Source organism: Carettochelys insculpta, chromosome 7 (assembly GCF_033958435.1).
Source record: "Carettochelys insculpta isolate YL-2023 chromosome 7, ASM3395843v1, whole genome shotgun sequence".
NCBI classification, from domain to species: Eukaryota; Metazoa; Chordata; order Testudines; family Carettochelyidae; genus Carettochelys; species Carettochelys insculpta.
In genome coordinates this window covers 11,421,573-11,437,199 of record NC_134143.1, presented here as the reverse complement: position 1 = coordinate 11,437,199, position 15,627 = coordinate 11,421,573, and the positions used below count along the sequence as shown (strand labels likewise).

The 15,627-nt window shown below is 40.7% G+C and overlaps 1 protein-coding gene across 5 annotated transcripts in view; it reads right to left on the bottom strand.

Moving 5' to 3' along the window:
* KAT6B (lysine acetyltransferase 6B) overlaps nt 1–15,105 on the bottom strand; it is a 202,408-nt gene extending 187,303 nt beyond the window's left edge. For all 5 annotated transcript variants that reach the window (XM_075000016.1, XM_075000017.1, XM_075000018.1 and 2 more), the window contains exons 1-2: nt 14,961–15,105; nt 7,378–8,266 (exon numbers count right to left, since the gene is read on the bottom strand). In XM_075000016.1, the coding sequence (XP_074856117.1) occupies nt 7,378–7,998 (621 nt within the window). In that variant the 5' untranslated portion in view covers nt 7,999–8,266; nt 14,961–15,105. The remainder of the gene's footprint in view (nt 1–7,377; nt 8,267–14,960) is intronic.
* Nucleotides 15,106–15,627: the final 522 nt, after the last annotated feature.

Sequence of the window (15,627 nt, the reverse complement as noted above, 5' to 3'; positions counted from 1 at the left end):
TGGGTCAAATATGTTAATAAATAAAAGGGGTGAGGTTCTTGGCCGTGCCAAGAGGGCAGGGTCCAGGACTTAATGACCTCCCCAAGTCTCTTCCAGCTCCATGAGATAGATAGATATCCATCCATCCATCCATCCATCCCCCTCTATATTTTATATATTATATATATAAATATATATATACACACACACACACACACACACACACACAGAGAGAACGAACACTGGAAGGGAACCTTGGGAGGTCATTGAGTCCATTTTCCCAGCCTCCTGGCAGGCCCAAGTACCTCCCATGCCCCTTTCTTTTTTTTGTTTGTTTGTTTTTTGCAACCTACTTGCTCCAGATCCCTAAATGGCCTCCTCAAGGATTGAGCTCACAATCATGGGTTTAGCAGGCCAATGCTCATACCACTGAGCTATCCCTCAGAGAAAGCATGAGAGCACTAACTTCCAGTACATTACCTCTTCCTGGAAGAGCTAAGCCCTCAGAACATATCCCCTGGACAGATGAGTAATATATCCACTTGCATCTCTGGAGGAGGAGGTGGGGAAATCTGGCAATTAGGAGTGTTTCAGACAAACTGATCCATCCATTCACTAGTCAGAGAAGGTTTTCCCTACAGGAGAGCCTCCAGTCTGAATTCCAGAAGTTGTTCAGTAGATGAAAGACTAAACACATACTAGCTGTTGGCAGGCTGGTCACCAGGGTCACTCATAAGGATGTGCAGTTCCTGATGAATACTCTCTGTAATGCAATTCCACCCCTGCAAGCAACTCCTGGTTTTAACCTTACAGAAGAAAGAGCTTTCTTCCCACCTTTTTATCTGTGACAACTCCATAAAGTGGTGAGGAATCTAGTCTACTAGTTCATAACAAACCTAGAGCTTTTTAAGTGCATTTTAGCTTCTGCTCTTGGGTATATCTGGAAGCCAGATGGGTAAGACAGAGCAATTAGCAAAACCTTTAGCCAGCAGGCTCCAGTTGCCTTTCCACAGGAAAACAGAGGAGAGGGGAGGAGCCCTGAAGAGAGGCTAGTGCCAGAATATTCTCTATACATTGGCTCCCTGCCTGACAGACAGAAGGAGAAACACCCAGTGTCTGCACTGGCAGAAGCAACATCCCAGACAATTGAAATTCAACCCATGCCAAGTTATAATTTGAAAAGCAAGTAAGGTCTTCATAGGCCAGTAAAAACATTAAATAGGGGTTCAAAGAATGCAAAATTAACAAAACAGCTTGGTTTTGCAATAAAATCAATTTGAAGGGACAAATTGAAAGTGAAAGAAAAAACACAAACAATGAATACTTGGCATTAAAACTAAATGCAGAGAACTATTACTCAACTTTCAGGTTTTTAAGGCATTCACGAGCCCTAAGAAATTATTAAAAATTGATACATATCAGATGACACATTGTGATTGAAGTCTAAATATTTTAACTCCCGGACCATAAGAAAACTCAGTAGCTATCAATACCTACTCTGTCACAAACCACTGCACATTCATGTCTACACAGAGTAAGCTCTTGAAAACTATGAACCTCACATGCCTGGTTTTTAATGCAGTCCCTCTTCATTAGTACATGAGTGTGGTGGGGTTATCCACTAGAAACCAGAGATCTGTTTCTTCACCTGTGCACACACTACATCCGTTTGGCAACAGCTCCAAAAAGGAAGATTTTAATTGGATTCATACAAGTTATACCACAGGATTTTTTTAAATATTTACCAAACAAACAAACAATCCTACATGGAAGGAAATACAGAAATAAACCATGATTCTAACCACTTAAACACACGACATCAGCTTGAATGCCTTGAATTTGACCACTTAAAAACGTATCAGTTACCCAGGAGAGAACCTTTTAAATAGTATATCCAGAAATTTTGATTTTTTTAAAAGTTGTATGCAATCTTCTGCTCTCTAGGAGTGTTAAAGTATGTAAAACTTCTAAATATCTTTTGGTGAGCCTGAGGCAAACACTCAGCATGTTCAGGCCTGTCCTTCCCTTTCCTCAAACACCTCCTGGCTGCTTCCTTAGCTTTTAATATTGCTGCTGAGCCTTCCTGAGCAGCTGTGCATAAAGAGGGATAAAACTGGCCAAAATGACGATGCAAACTGACTACATGATTTTTGGCTTGCTTCAAAAGGACAGTGAAATACACAAGATAAACAGAAAAATATATGCAAGTTTCTTCTGCTACTCTCTCTCTCTGCCCTACCTGTTTTAGAAGTTACCTGTAACTATTACCAGGTTCGCAGTTTTCAGGCTCAAGTATGATTTTTCGTTAGTGTTCCTCTGACATTAGGCTGCCTCTAAAAATATCCACACCAAGCAGTTATAGTCATCTTGGTTTTTTCCTATCTCCCATAAGAATGCTTAAAGGCATTTGCGATAACATAACTCTGTTTGGCAAAAACATCTTTTCACTCTGACTCGTCTCCTCTGTTAACATGACAAGCTGGAATTTGGTTAGTTTCTCTAATATGCCCATCCAATTGTATTACAATCCAGTTAATTTGAATTCATTCATCGGTCTGTCTCAGCTATAAGCGTTAACTATTTTTGGGACTGGGGTTGTGACTTATCTGGGATGCTCTTTAGAAGTTCAATTAATTTAGCTCAATCACACTTTCTGCCATCCAGCCCAGAAAGCTTACTGCTGACTACATAGAGGATCTTCCTAATGGAATATCTTTTGCCTATAGGGCAGGTGCTTCCAGTCTTCCATGCAGAAAGAGAGGAGCAAAAGTATATGGAACAATAAGAAGTGTCTTCACTGCACGCTTCCCTTCTCATACTGCTGGGAGCCCTGGGAAGCCCCTCCATGTAAATTTTGTACAATCACAAGAACATAAGAGCTACTGCACTGGGTCAGACCACAGTCCATTTTGCCCAGTATCCTGTCTCCAATAGTGGCCATCTCGGAGTGACAGCGGAATCTACAGAACAGAGCCCTAATGGAGCAATCCATCCCTGTCATCTGCAGTAATGAGAGGGCCTGAAAAATCAGGCTTGGTGTAAAGCTTAAAGCCTAAGGCCTCAACAGCATAAGGAGTCAACATAGAGCAAAGATAAAGCAAACACACCAAAGCTGTAGTCCTGCTCACAGGAATTTGGCAAGGGCTGCTTATACTGCAGCATAATACAGACTTAGCATCTAGCACAGTTGAAGAACATGAATATTCCAGGAAGGTGGTCACAGAATATTCTGGTTGGTACAGAGATAACAGGTACATTCCAACCCAGGTTCACTACAGGGTGGGGATGACAGCATGATGTATAGTGTTGTTTTGATGGTAATACCATCTATAAGGTAATGGGTAGTATCTAGTTACATTAAGGGGTGTCAACTTATTACAGTTAGGGGTTGCCCCGGGATATATGCCAGAGACATGTAACTTGTTTGTACCTGGGCAAACAAGTGTATGTCACTGGGATTGTGTTGACAGGCTTAGGGGGCACGAGCGCCCCAGTCTGTACCCCAGATTATGCAGAGTCCTTTGCTGCGGCATATGCATGCGCTAGAATAAAACTGCAGACTGCTTATGTAGGAGTCCAGGAGGCTAGAGACCATACGTCAATGACAATAAACCTGGTTCCAGTTCCTTCATACCTCACTTCAGTTGTGGTTTTTGGGGACTTTTGGAAGTCTGTGGGATCAGCTAACTGCAGGGTGTATACTGCATTCCAAAGAGAGCGTGTGTGCGCACGCACAGACGCACGCAAACACAGCCAAAGGTTATCAACACAGAACGGAGAACAGCAGATGTTCAGAACCCACTCTGGTAACGGCGGGTCACTACATCATCCAATAGTCAGAGGCTTCGGGTCATCCCAAGCATGGGGCTGTATCCGTGACCATCTTAGCCAATAGCCATTTATAGACCCATCCTCTATAAATTTACCTAATTCTTTTGTAACCCTAGACAGACTGTGGCCATTACAACATCTGATAGAAATGAATCCCACAAGTTAGCTGTGCATTTCATAAGTACCTCCTTTTGCTTGTATTAACTCTGCTGCCTCTCTTTTGGCAATGCCTCATTTCTGACTGTATGAAAGGGTAAATATCACTTCTTTAGTCGTTTTCTCCACACCATTTATGATTTTATAGACCTTTACCATATACCTCTTTAGTCACTTTTTTAAGCTTAAACCCTAAGTCTTTTTAGTTCATCTTCACATAGAAGCTGTTCCACACCAATCTACTCTGAAACTTTGCAGGTAATGGACTTGACATTTAAACACACGTCCCCTCAAGCCTCATGCAGATGTTCCATAGGAAATAAATAATGTAACTAAAGTTTGCAGAAACAGCATTAACTCTGCCTTGTGACTTTTACCCACGTTGGAGCTGGGAGACTGGAGCACAGCTATGGTGAGAATACCAGTGGACTATACCAGGGTTTCCCAAACTTTATGTAGTTGGGACCCAGGTTTTCTTCAGCACCCTCTTCTGCGGCCCAAAAATATAAACATAAAAAAAATGAAAAATTAATAGTTTTTCCACTGTTTATTATTTATTCACAATAATAATAGGACATAGCGATAATCTGTATATTTTCTAAGAACCAGGGCTCCCCACCCCGGAAGGCCAGTACTGGGCTGCAGACCACACTTTGGGAAACAGTACCCTATACCATTCTTAACAGAATCCTGATATTGAGACAGAGACAGAAAGAAGGATCCAGAGAACTTCAGGGAAAAGGCTAACCCCAGAGCTGGACAGCTCTAATATTTAACATAGGTTTTGCATGCAGCACAACTCCTCTGTGAGGTCACAGCCCCACCACTCAAACACCAGCATTTAAAGAGAGTTCACACTCCTGTTTTCCAAGGCAAACATCAGAGATCCCACAGCATTGTTTGTGATACCATCTCCTAGAAGCCCCACCTGAGATCAGGCCTCCAAAACGTGCAGGACACTAGAATAAGAGACAGTAACCCTTGCTGGGTAATATCAAGGTCTGCATTTGGTCACAACAGTTAAAGTTCAGTTTGCTTCCACCAACCTTTTGTATAGATGGAGTTCCATGATGCACACACATACACAAGCGTCTCCATTATCCCACCCTGATGTGTTACCACTTCTAACTAAAGCTGCATGAGCAAGTGCTTACAAGATCAGGCAAAACATCCGTGATAACGCGCCTTTAAAAACAAACATACTAGTCCTGTCAAAATCCCGCTCTCACTGCAAAAGGCTAGTTGGCTACATTTTGTTAAATGAAATTGAAGTGGTAATCTTTGATACACATTGTGTAACAACTGTATGAACTATTATTCCTTTCAACTAAAAAGCTGCACATCACATTTTTCCCTTCAGTACTAACCTATTCACTGATGGCAAGCGCAGCAGCAGCAGCAAGATGAACAAGACACATGATTAAGGAATTTATAAAAAAGTGGTTATTTTAAAATAAAGCCATGAAATTTGTAGTTTCTCAGGACACTAACACATGCACTATACTTAAAAAGGACTCACTAATGGGGCTAGATCTCAGCTGGTACATGCCCATCTCTATTATTTTAGATGATATACATAGGTTTCCAGAAGCTGATGTAAAAGCTTAGAAACTTTGAGTAAAAATATAATTAACATAAATTAGAAGCATGTTTTCCACACGTGAATTTGCTTCATATGACAAATGCTCAGTTTTTGATATCAGAGAACACTTAATATCAGAGAACTGATTTGCTGGAAAAGTTTCCAAAAATGTAAATCTATAACAACATTTCTTAGTGGTACAATAAAGGCTGACTTTTTCAGCACAATGACCTATTTGATTATTTGCTTGCTCTGTATACGAGTTACTATCCCTTTACTACCAATAGGTATTTCCTCCTAAGAGCACACAAAAGATCTGATATATTAATGTGTTTTTATTTGTTTCAAAAGATTCCCCTCAGGTGTAGAATACGGAATTCCTCAAGGTACTTGTAATGATGAAGCTCCCAGTGGTTTGCGCAATTAAAGCTATACAGTGTATTAATAGGGCAATAATCACATGGAAAGCAATACTACCAAATTCCTATTCCAAATCTAGGGCCAGATGAGCCACAAATGTTTCAAAACATTAGCACTCCCACTGATATAAGTGGCAAACTTTGAGCATTCCCACATACATATATGTTTGCATATTCAGGCCTCTAGTCAGTGTCACTCTACCATCAGCTAAAAGTGAACTATTTCAGTACTAGTCAGTTGATACAACATTATAGGGCAATGCACAAGCTAGGCTCTAATGAGAAAAGGTGTGTAAAACTGCTAAAGGAGGACTTGATAGAGATGCTAGTTACAGTCTTCGTAAGTGTCAGAAGAAATGTGCATGTTATGTAAGGTCAGAACTGAACATTACAAAAATGCATCTGGAGTTCAAAAGCCACTCTGCATGCAATCCATTACAAAAGCCACTGAGATGAAGAATTCAAAGCAGACTGAGATACCAAGTGTCAGAGTAAGAGTAATTTTACTGATGTTTCAAAAAGCACCCCACAGCCTCCAAATGAGAAAATGACAATTGGTTTTCTTTAGGTATGCCATTGATATGCTCTTATCTCATCCTTTAAAATAATGAAATGAAACCATAGAAATAATATTTGGAAGAAGTCAGTGCCATAAAACACCTCTGCTGGAAGTGTAAGAGCCACATGGTAACAGCAGCTGTATGATGGTCAAGAGGATTAAAATGGGCTGAGGAAGGTTTTCATGGCACAGAGACACACAAAAGAGCCCATGTGACAAGGAAGGGGAAGCAGCACATTGATCTGACATCTCCAGTTCTTAGAATGCACATATTTACTCTTACGCACAATAACTACAGTTCTAAGGCTGAAAATGACTAAAATGCCCGTCTTCAAGAAAAAGGGCTTAAGACTACATTAGAAATGTATTAACAACAGTTTCACTAATAAGTATTGCTATAGTTGTGAAACAAATTGCATCTAATCCACATATTATAGTACAAAACTACATATACAAAATGAAACTGCTTGAATTCTCCTATTTTTATGCAAGGATTCAGGCAACATCATAATATTACTTTACCAAGCTGATGAAATAGACGACAAAAAGAAATAAATTTAATCTCCCAAAGTGCTCAAGCATAAGCACCACTTGTTGGCCTTGTTCCTTTTCCGACTTAAAAAGCCAAACAAACCAGGAACAGCTCAAACACTTCACAATAGCATATGCAGCAATGCTAGCATCACCCTTCAGAATGTGTTATTTGAAGACTGATGCACAATTAAATTAATCCACAATTATTCCAAAATACAACAATCAACTTCATATAAAAGCTAAAGGAAAACTGGAGCTGTCACTTATTTGGATTTTGTTTTCACATGTTTAGATTTGCCTTGATTTTCCCCACTTACCTGGTCTTTTTCATGGGGTAGAAGGCTTACAGGCGGGAGAGAAGTTGGGAAACCACTGGAATATTTTGGAGTGCCTTTGCTGTCCAAATTACCATAATTCACCTTATATTGGGGTCCATCCTTCAGTAATCTCCCATTATTTACAGCACGTTTGGCTCCCAGCCGTAATCTCTGCTGAAAGACTGGGTTGTTGAAAATACTTGCGAGGTCATTTTGACTTCTCAAATATTTCTCTATGTTTTTCAGAGAGGAGCCATTTGGTTCCTGAAGCCCTTCGATTGCTCTTCTCAATAGTTTATTCCAATCCACATTATGAAGCTCATTTGAGGCTCCTCTAGACCCCTTAACAGACTTAGGAAGAGTGCCAGGTTTAACAGATGAAAAACGCCCAGGATTATCTGGGTCCTTGTAGGATGCAAGGCCTTTGTTGGTAACTTTAAGAATAGAGCCATCTTGAACACTTAGTTCCAACTGTTCTGAAACAGTTTTCTTATCTAATCCATGTGAGGCGCATACAGCGTGACAAATTCTTTCTTCAGATGGCCTTTGCTTTTGCTTTTTAACCTTTTGTATAGCCTCAAGAATCCATTCTGTGTAAAGTGGGTTTGCAAGTTTTACCATGGTTGACCAATAATATCTTCCAGCCAAAAATTACCCATAGAGGTTTCTCCTTATTCTTTTAATAAACCTTTCAGAGGTTATTCACAACTCTAAAACAATCAGAGGGTTCCACACACTGGTTAGCAGCTTCTCATAAATATCCATCTTTCAGGAATCAGGAGAGACACAGAAACACGTGCTGACTGAAATTCATTATTTTACCAACATGGAAGTCTAATAAGACTGTTCCTGGCAGCACAGGTACATCCTTACCAAGGAAGGTAAAAAGCTTTAAAGAGAGAGAAAAAAAAAAGGAAACAGTTAATGCTGAAATAGATACAGAATGACAATAAAAATAAATTTTCTGGCATCTGTTTTTAGCTTGGAGATGTACCATGTGACTTTTAAAAGTAACATTATTTGCAATATGTGCTTGAGAATTCCACACTTCCCACTCCTTTTAGAAAGTGGTCCACAAAATACATAAATTTCTAGTACAACTGTAATTTTCAAAGTCCCAACTTGCCAATCAGTTACTGCTGAGTTCTTAAATAGATTCAATTCAGGGAACCACCAGGAAATCCACTACTATAAACAAACAAACAAACAAACATGATAGGTATGCACTATGGTCTTATAATTAAAGAAATGTTTAATTGTACTTATTAGGGACCTAACTGACAAAGTGCCCTTTGTAACATTTCCTTCTTTCCAACAGCAATTAAATACTTGTTTTGTTTAAACAATGACAAGGCCTGTGGCACCTGACAGACTGACATATTTTGGAGCATAAGCTTTCATGGGCAAAGACCCACTTCATCAGATGCAACGTGGGTCTTTGCCCCTAAGGTCTTACGCTCCAAAACATCTCTTAGTCTATAAGGTGCCACAGGACTTCTCGTGGTTTTTGCAGATACAGACTAACACGGCTACTCCTCTGATACCTGTTTTGTTTAATTAGTTTATATATAGTTTAATCACAACCACCATAACAATGTGAACACTGTATGACTAATAGTACCCACAGTAAATATCAAAATGTCACAGTATGTATGGGGATGACTATATGACATCACCTCTGGGGGTTAAAAACAAGGGTCTACCTGTGCCAGCAACACTAGACATTCTTATGAACAAGGAACTTTACCAATGGAGTGATAGGATGAGTCAGATATGTATAATTCCTATTTTTCAGTACAAAGGCACACAAGTGTACTGACTTAAGTGTACAAGATGCCATTAATCCATGGCATTTGTTTCAACACAAAATTTCCTCCAGTTTCTTGTCATGAATGAGGGATCACGTGGGCTCCAGAGTTAACTGAAGTTTAGACTATCAAACAGTTTCTCAATCAGGTGTATACTCGCTTTGTGACACAAGGTGTTAAGCAAATAACTATATCCATACAATAGAGATGAAGAAATACTTCATCACTGGTAAAATCTATCATAAAAACACAGTCCATATTAAAAAAAGACCAAAACAAAAAAAAAATGACCAACTACTTCTGAGCACATTTCCTGTCATATGCCAGTTTTACATTAAAACCCCATGATACGATTAATACTTCAAATAAGAGATAAAGCTGAAAATAATACCACATAAAACAGAACTCAATGTTTAAACAGACTGTTCTCTTGAAAAGCATGATTCTCCAATTTTCCAGAAAAATCTAAATTTAAACATGCATGTCAGCTGTTAAGGCAGCATGCAATGAAACAAGTGCAAAACAAAGCCAACATTAATATCTCCAGTAAAAAACGGCTTTTTCCAATAAATCTGTTTTTCCAAGAAAAGTGAACTCCCTCTGTTCTTTTAAGTAAAGTATCAGAGAGGTAGACAAGTTAGTCTGTATCTTCAAAAACAAGAAGTCTTGTGGCACCTTATAGACTAATATATTTTGGAGCATAAGCTTTCGTGGGCTAAGAAGCAGGTTTTGCCCATGAAAGCTTATGCTCCAAAATATTTGTTGCTTTTAAATAACACGACTTCTTGTTGCTTTTAAATAACGAAATTCTTGATCTGCAATACAACTGAAAACAGAGTACACAGGATACTTCATTACCCGACTAAGAAATTGCAATTCCACAAGTCAAACTTATCTAGTAGTTGGAGTTATTTTAATCTTCTTTGAAGGTAACTTTCAAGAGGAGCAAACAGGCATGTGCTAAGTCTTGAATTTTTCTTCTTCTTGCAAGTTTCTACTCCAGAGCACATCTCATATAGTACTGCCCAGGAGGTTTAAATAGTGGAAGTGTGGTCAGTTATTCATAAAGTTAAATGGTTCTAAGCAGAAGATCACTAACTCAATTTTTATGACTGGATCATCCTTTAGCTTTGGGTGGTCCTTAAGTAATACCAGGATTACAAACACCAGTAGGTGCTCAGAGTTTAAAAAACCATCACTCATTCTGATTTTAAAAAAGGGGAAAAAAAACCACATGATATGGATATTGCATTGGCTCCTACACTGAAACTTGCTGATCTGAACAGACTGGCTAGTGAAAAGGTAGCTCCACCCTTTCAAAGCTTAATTCAAGTCCATACTAGTACACAAACCATATTAACTACTATTGTTTGAAAATTCTCACGCACCTGAGAATAAAACAAAGTAGCAGTGGTGTAGCACATTAAAGACTAACAATATAATTTATTAGGCAATAAACTTTTGTGGGACCGACCCACTTCTTCAGATCAGCATGTCCCGATCTGAAGAACCGGGTTGGTCCCACAAAAGCTCTTCACCTAATAAATTATTTTGTTAGTCTTTAACATGCTACACCACTGATTTTTTAATTTGTGAAGACACAGACTAACACAGGTCTCTGTCTACGACTGAGAGCAAGCTTCCACCCAGCTGTAGCTGAAAGGACATATATTGATACTCCATTGTGGACAGGATTAAGTTCAAGATAGAATGTCTGTTAGTAGGAGCTATGCTCTGCTTAATGTTTAAAAGCATGAAGAAGGTTTTACTACAGTTTGGAACCATGTGGTAGAGAGATGAATACTGGGCGAAGACCATTGCAAATGTAGCTATGGTGCTTAAAGAGAGATTTAGGCTGAAAACAACTCATGCTTTAAATTGAAGCATTTTGAACCTAGGAGACTGTCTTAAAAACCCACTAGTAAACACACCTTAGAAGTCAAACTAACACCATTTTATAGGGCTTGCCCATTTCCTGTAATAAAATCCTGACGGAATTCCTTTCAGTGCCAAAAGACTCCTGTTCAGCTGAATTTCTTGAGAGAGAGTGTATGTTAATGAGTTGTGTGGCTCTACACTGTATATTCCATGGAGATAAGTCAGTGCCTCAATTAAGCTCTTAAAAATCATAACTGCTGAGTCATACAAATCTGTCACATATTAGATTTACTCAAGTTCATACTGTTACATTATATTCATATTAAACTACAAACCACACAGTATAGGGTCTATTCCAACCTCTGAGAATACTGCTGAAGCATATCAATATAAATGCTGTCACCAATAGGTTACAGGAACTTTTACTAGCCAATGGCTGTGGCAGATGAGTATATAAGCTTTAGTCTACATCTAATTCTGCCTGCACACTCCTGTGAAACTCTTGGGCAGCAGAGTCACATTTTTTTTTTACTTGTTTACTTTTAATTCCATGTCACAACCTCCTGCACACTAGCACCTACTCAATCAGCACTAGTGGCTTGTATCACCAAAAGCACACAATTTCCTTGGCATATGGCAAGGTCCCCTCAATGGAGAAGCAGGACCTCTGAAATTTACTTGCTCCAGAGGTCCACCAGAGCCTGTGTTTGTTAAGCTCCAAGGCACAGGGCAACACTTGTATGACCTGGCTTATGAATGACTTTTTTTTTTAAAAAGCTGACAAATAGCGACTTACTCTGTTCTTTTGTCATGGAGTGCATTTACTTAGCAAGTATCAGAGGGGCAGCCATGTTACTGTGGATTTGCAAAAGCAATGAGGAGTCCTGTTGCACCTTACAGACTAACAGAAATGTATGAGCATAAGCTTTCGTTGGCAAAGACGAAGTGGGTCTTTGCCCACGAAAGCTTATGCTCATACATTTCTGTTAGTCTGTAAGGTGCCACAGGACCCCACGTTGCTTTTACTTAGCAAAGCACCACAAACACCTTCACACTGGGCACCGAAAAAGGTCTACTGCAAATGAAATACTTACTAGTAAACATTCTCTCCAGAATAAAGCCTAGTTCACTGCTTTAGCTTTTCTGGCTTGCCTTACTCTAAAAATTCTAAAATTAATTTAAACAAAAACAAAACACCAGAAACAATTACTTGGTCTAGTTTAAGGCAACCAAAAATCAGACCAACACTTTGAGTCACTTCCCCAGTACATACTCAGCAAAATATCACTCCAAGATAGGGATGTTGATGTTTACCCAGTAGCCTCATCCTAAATATATGAGTCTTACCAGTTCACAGTTATAAGCAAGAATACCTCCTACCCACTCTGAACAGGTGGTTGCTCCAGACAAGCCACCAGTCCCCATTCACGGTGGCCAGGAAGGGGACCAGGGCTGCTCCAGCCCTGCTGGAGCATCCTCTACCCACAGCAGCACTGTGGGTAGGGAAAAAGCTCCAGCCCAACCCTACTCATTAAACAATTAAATAAGATTTGACATCCCTACCCCAAGAGCCTTTTCAAAGTTCAATTCATAAAGCTATGATTAATAACTCTGGGGAAATATGGCTTATCACTGCCAAATCCATATAAAAAAGTCAGACGTTTAGAACTCAAAATCGCAATCGTTATCTGGACAAAAGTTTGTTGGTACTTCATTTTATTATGTACAATAGTATTCTTTACTAGTTCATCTCAGTGTTCACACTACTCTTCCAAAAAAAAAAAAAAAATCCAGACATTAGCATTAAGTAATATTCTATTAAAATTTTCATAAACTCCAACAAAGCAAGGATTAGTTTCACCACCATAATCTTAAATTGGGAGGGAACAGTTCCAAGTCTCTTGGTGGCATGCATTAATTTAGTGGGTTTAGCTGCCTCATACTATGCATTATAGTTTCAGTTTCTCAAATGCTCAGTTTTGCCTTGGTTTTGAAAGTCAAAACATGCAGTATCTTAGCAGCAAGACTGTTAGGAATTGGTAATCCTTTGACTACGTTTTTGAACATATGGACACAAGCAGAAAGCATGCAGATACAGTAGCACTGGAAAGCACAGTATCTTGCTTTGCAGTACAAGAAGACTTCCTGTCCAATAGATGTCCTATGTTTAAGTTGTAAACTAGACAAGATCAACAACACTTGCAAAATCACAACAATGTTTAGAATGAAGTCATGCATCCTAGCTGTAAAAACCATAGCTACTTAAGGGATGAAGAACGCTCTGACTGAAAATGTCATTCTTGCATGTAGTCACTAATCCTATAATCCTGAAATGACATCTTCCTTTAGACTAAAGTTGTGTCAAGATCATTCAGAAGCAATTTGAATTTCAAAAAGCAATCTGTTTGCTTAGATAGAAATAAATTTTAATTTAGTTGTTCTTTTTAATAAGAAAAACAACAAGCTTTTCAGACACCTGAAAGATAAAGATCTCAAATTTATCCTCAGATGCTTTAAACATTATGCATAAATAAAATTTTAAACAACAGATTTGGAGATGGGAGAGGAGAAAGAGGAGGAAAAAACAGCGAGTTGTGCAACCTGCAGGTAACCTGTAAAGTACCATTTCATTCAGCCCCATCCTACTTGATCTGTTCATAAACAGCAGAAGCAGGAGGAGCAGCAGCAGCAAGCCAGCTCTCTGCTGCAGCATCAGGGTCAGGTAAGGATTGCAGCAGAAGTGGAGAAAGATGAGAAAACTGCCATTGCATTAAACAAACTCTCTTGGTCACATTCCAGTCATCCAGTCCATTATGTAAAAGTAGATAACCCATAAATTCTAATTCTTTCCTACTTGTCCTTCAATTAAAGATTCAAGATATTAGTTTCCTTCTCAAAATAAATACAAGCACAAAATAAAAGAATCAAATAGAGACACTCCCAGTGCACAAACCACTCTTTAAACTAAAATTATTCAGATCATTCAGTCAGTTATTTTTCTTCTCACACAGTTCATACCTTTAGTTATGACAAGTAAATAAACTGGTACTTGCATAAACCTTAACTGCAAAAGAAAACACACTGGCAACTTTCACTGGAAGAAGAATCAAGGGATTATTTATTTTCTTGGAAAGCAGCATGCGTAAACCAAGATCTGATGAAGTGTTTTCAGGCTGTGATAGCCACAAACCAGCTTAGAACAGATTAAAATAACAACATGACAGCAACAAGCACCACCAGCAGCCCCACCCCCACACGACAGCAACGAAAGTAAACGTTTGCCGTTCCCTTCTCTTCCCCTCATCCCATAATTTAAAGCAGTAAATGTACTACTACGACACTAATCTGAAGTCATCAGCAACTATGAGGAGATATTCTGACACCCTGGTTAATCAGGCGTAGATGCTTTTATTGGGGGTATATTTTTGTGGGACGAGGGGAGATCTGAAGGCAATGAGGTTTTTTTGGAAAGGGGGCGGGGGGGATTTGAAATTCTCAGTGATAGAAGCAGCAAGTTTGGACCACGGATGCATTTTAAGCTAAGTGCGTTCCAGGCAGAATTTCTGAAGCTGCAGGGTTATTTTGAAATTGGCAGTATTTTTGCGATCTGGCAAGTCTCAGTCAGCTATGGGGCGGGCGGTTCAATTGGGAAAGGGGCTGGGGAGCATAATTTGATATTATAAATCTTCTCTATAGACAGGCACCCCCCTCCCCTTTGCACGCACGTTAGCTGGCAGGGCTGCAGGAGCGGCGGGGGCAGCATCACGGTGCAGCTGTTCCCCCCCCGGCCCCACGAGGCGGTGCCTGTGTGCGTGTGAGACATGCCCTCCCCGGCCCTGGGGGAGGGATGCGTTGGGGACAGCTCTCCCCTCCCCCTCTTCTCAGGGTACCACTCACCTCGGCTGGGATCAGGGCTGGAAAGGGGAGGAGCAACCTCCAGGTGCGGCGGCAGTGGCGGCTGCTCCCCCTGCTGCTGGCTCTTCCCCCTGCTGCTGCTGCTGCTGCTGCTGTTACTGTTGCTGGGCTGAGGCTGCTGCTGCTACTGCTGCGGCTGGCTCCCCCGCCCTCCCGACCCTGCTCCTGCTGCTCCTGCTCCCCCCGCTGCTGCTGGGCTCACCTACGCCGCCGCCATTTTGTTTCACCCTGTTGTAGTTAACGTGAATCCGACATGACACTGATTACAGCCCAATGGAGTCTCATTAAAACCTTACCTACCCCCTCCCCCTCTCTCTGGAGCGCGCACCCCGCCCACCACCGCCCGGCATTGGGCCGCGCGGCGCCAAGCTCATTGGTCTCTCCCCGCTGTCCATCGCCCGACAGCAGGAACGGCGCGCCCCGCCCAGCAGCCAGACTGGCTCGCCATTGGAAGGCGGGACGTGCCAATCCCGGAACACGCCCCAGTATTCACAAGAAACCCCGCCCATCTTTCACGGGAGGGTGGCACTGTGGACAGCCATTGGCCATCGCCGCTGCCAACACTCGCGGGGACGCGGCTACCCCGCGGCCCAGCCTTGAACTCAACCGATTGGCAGCTGATTACTGGGAGAGAAGGAAGAGAGGGAAT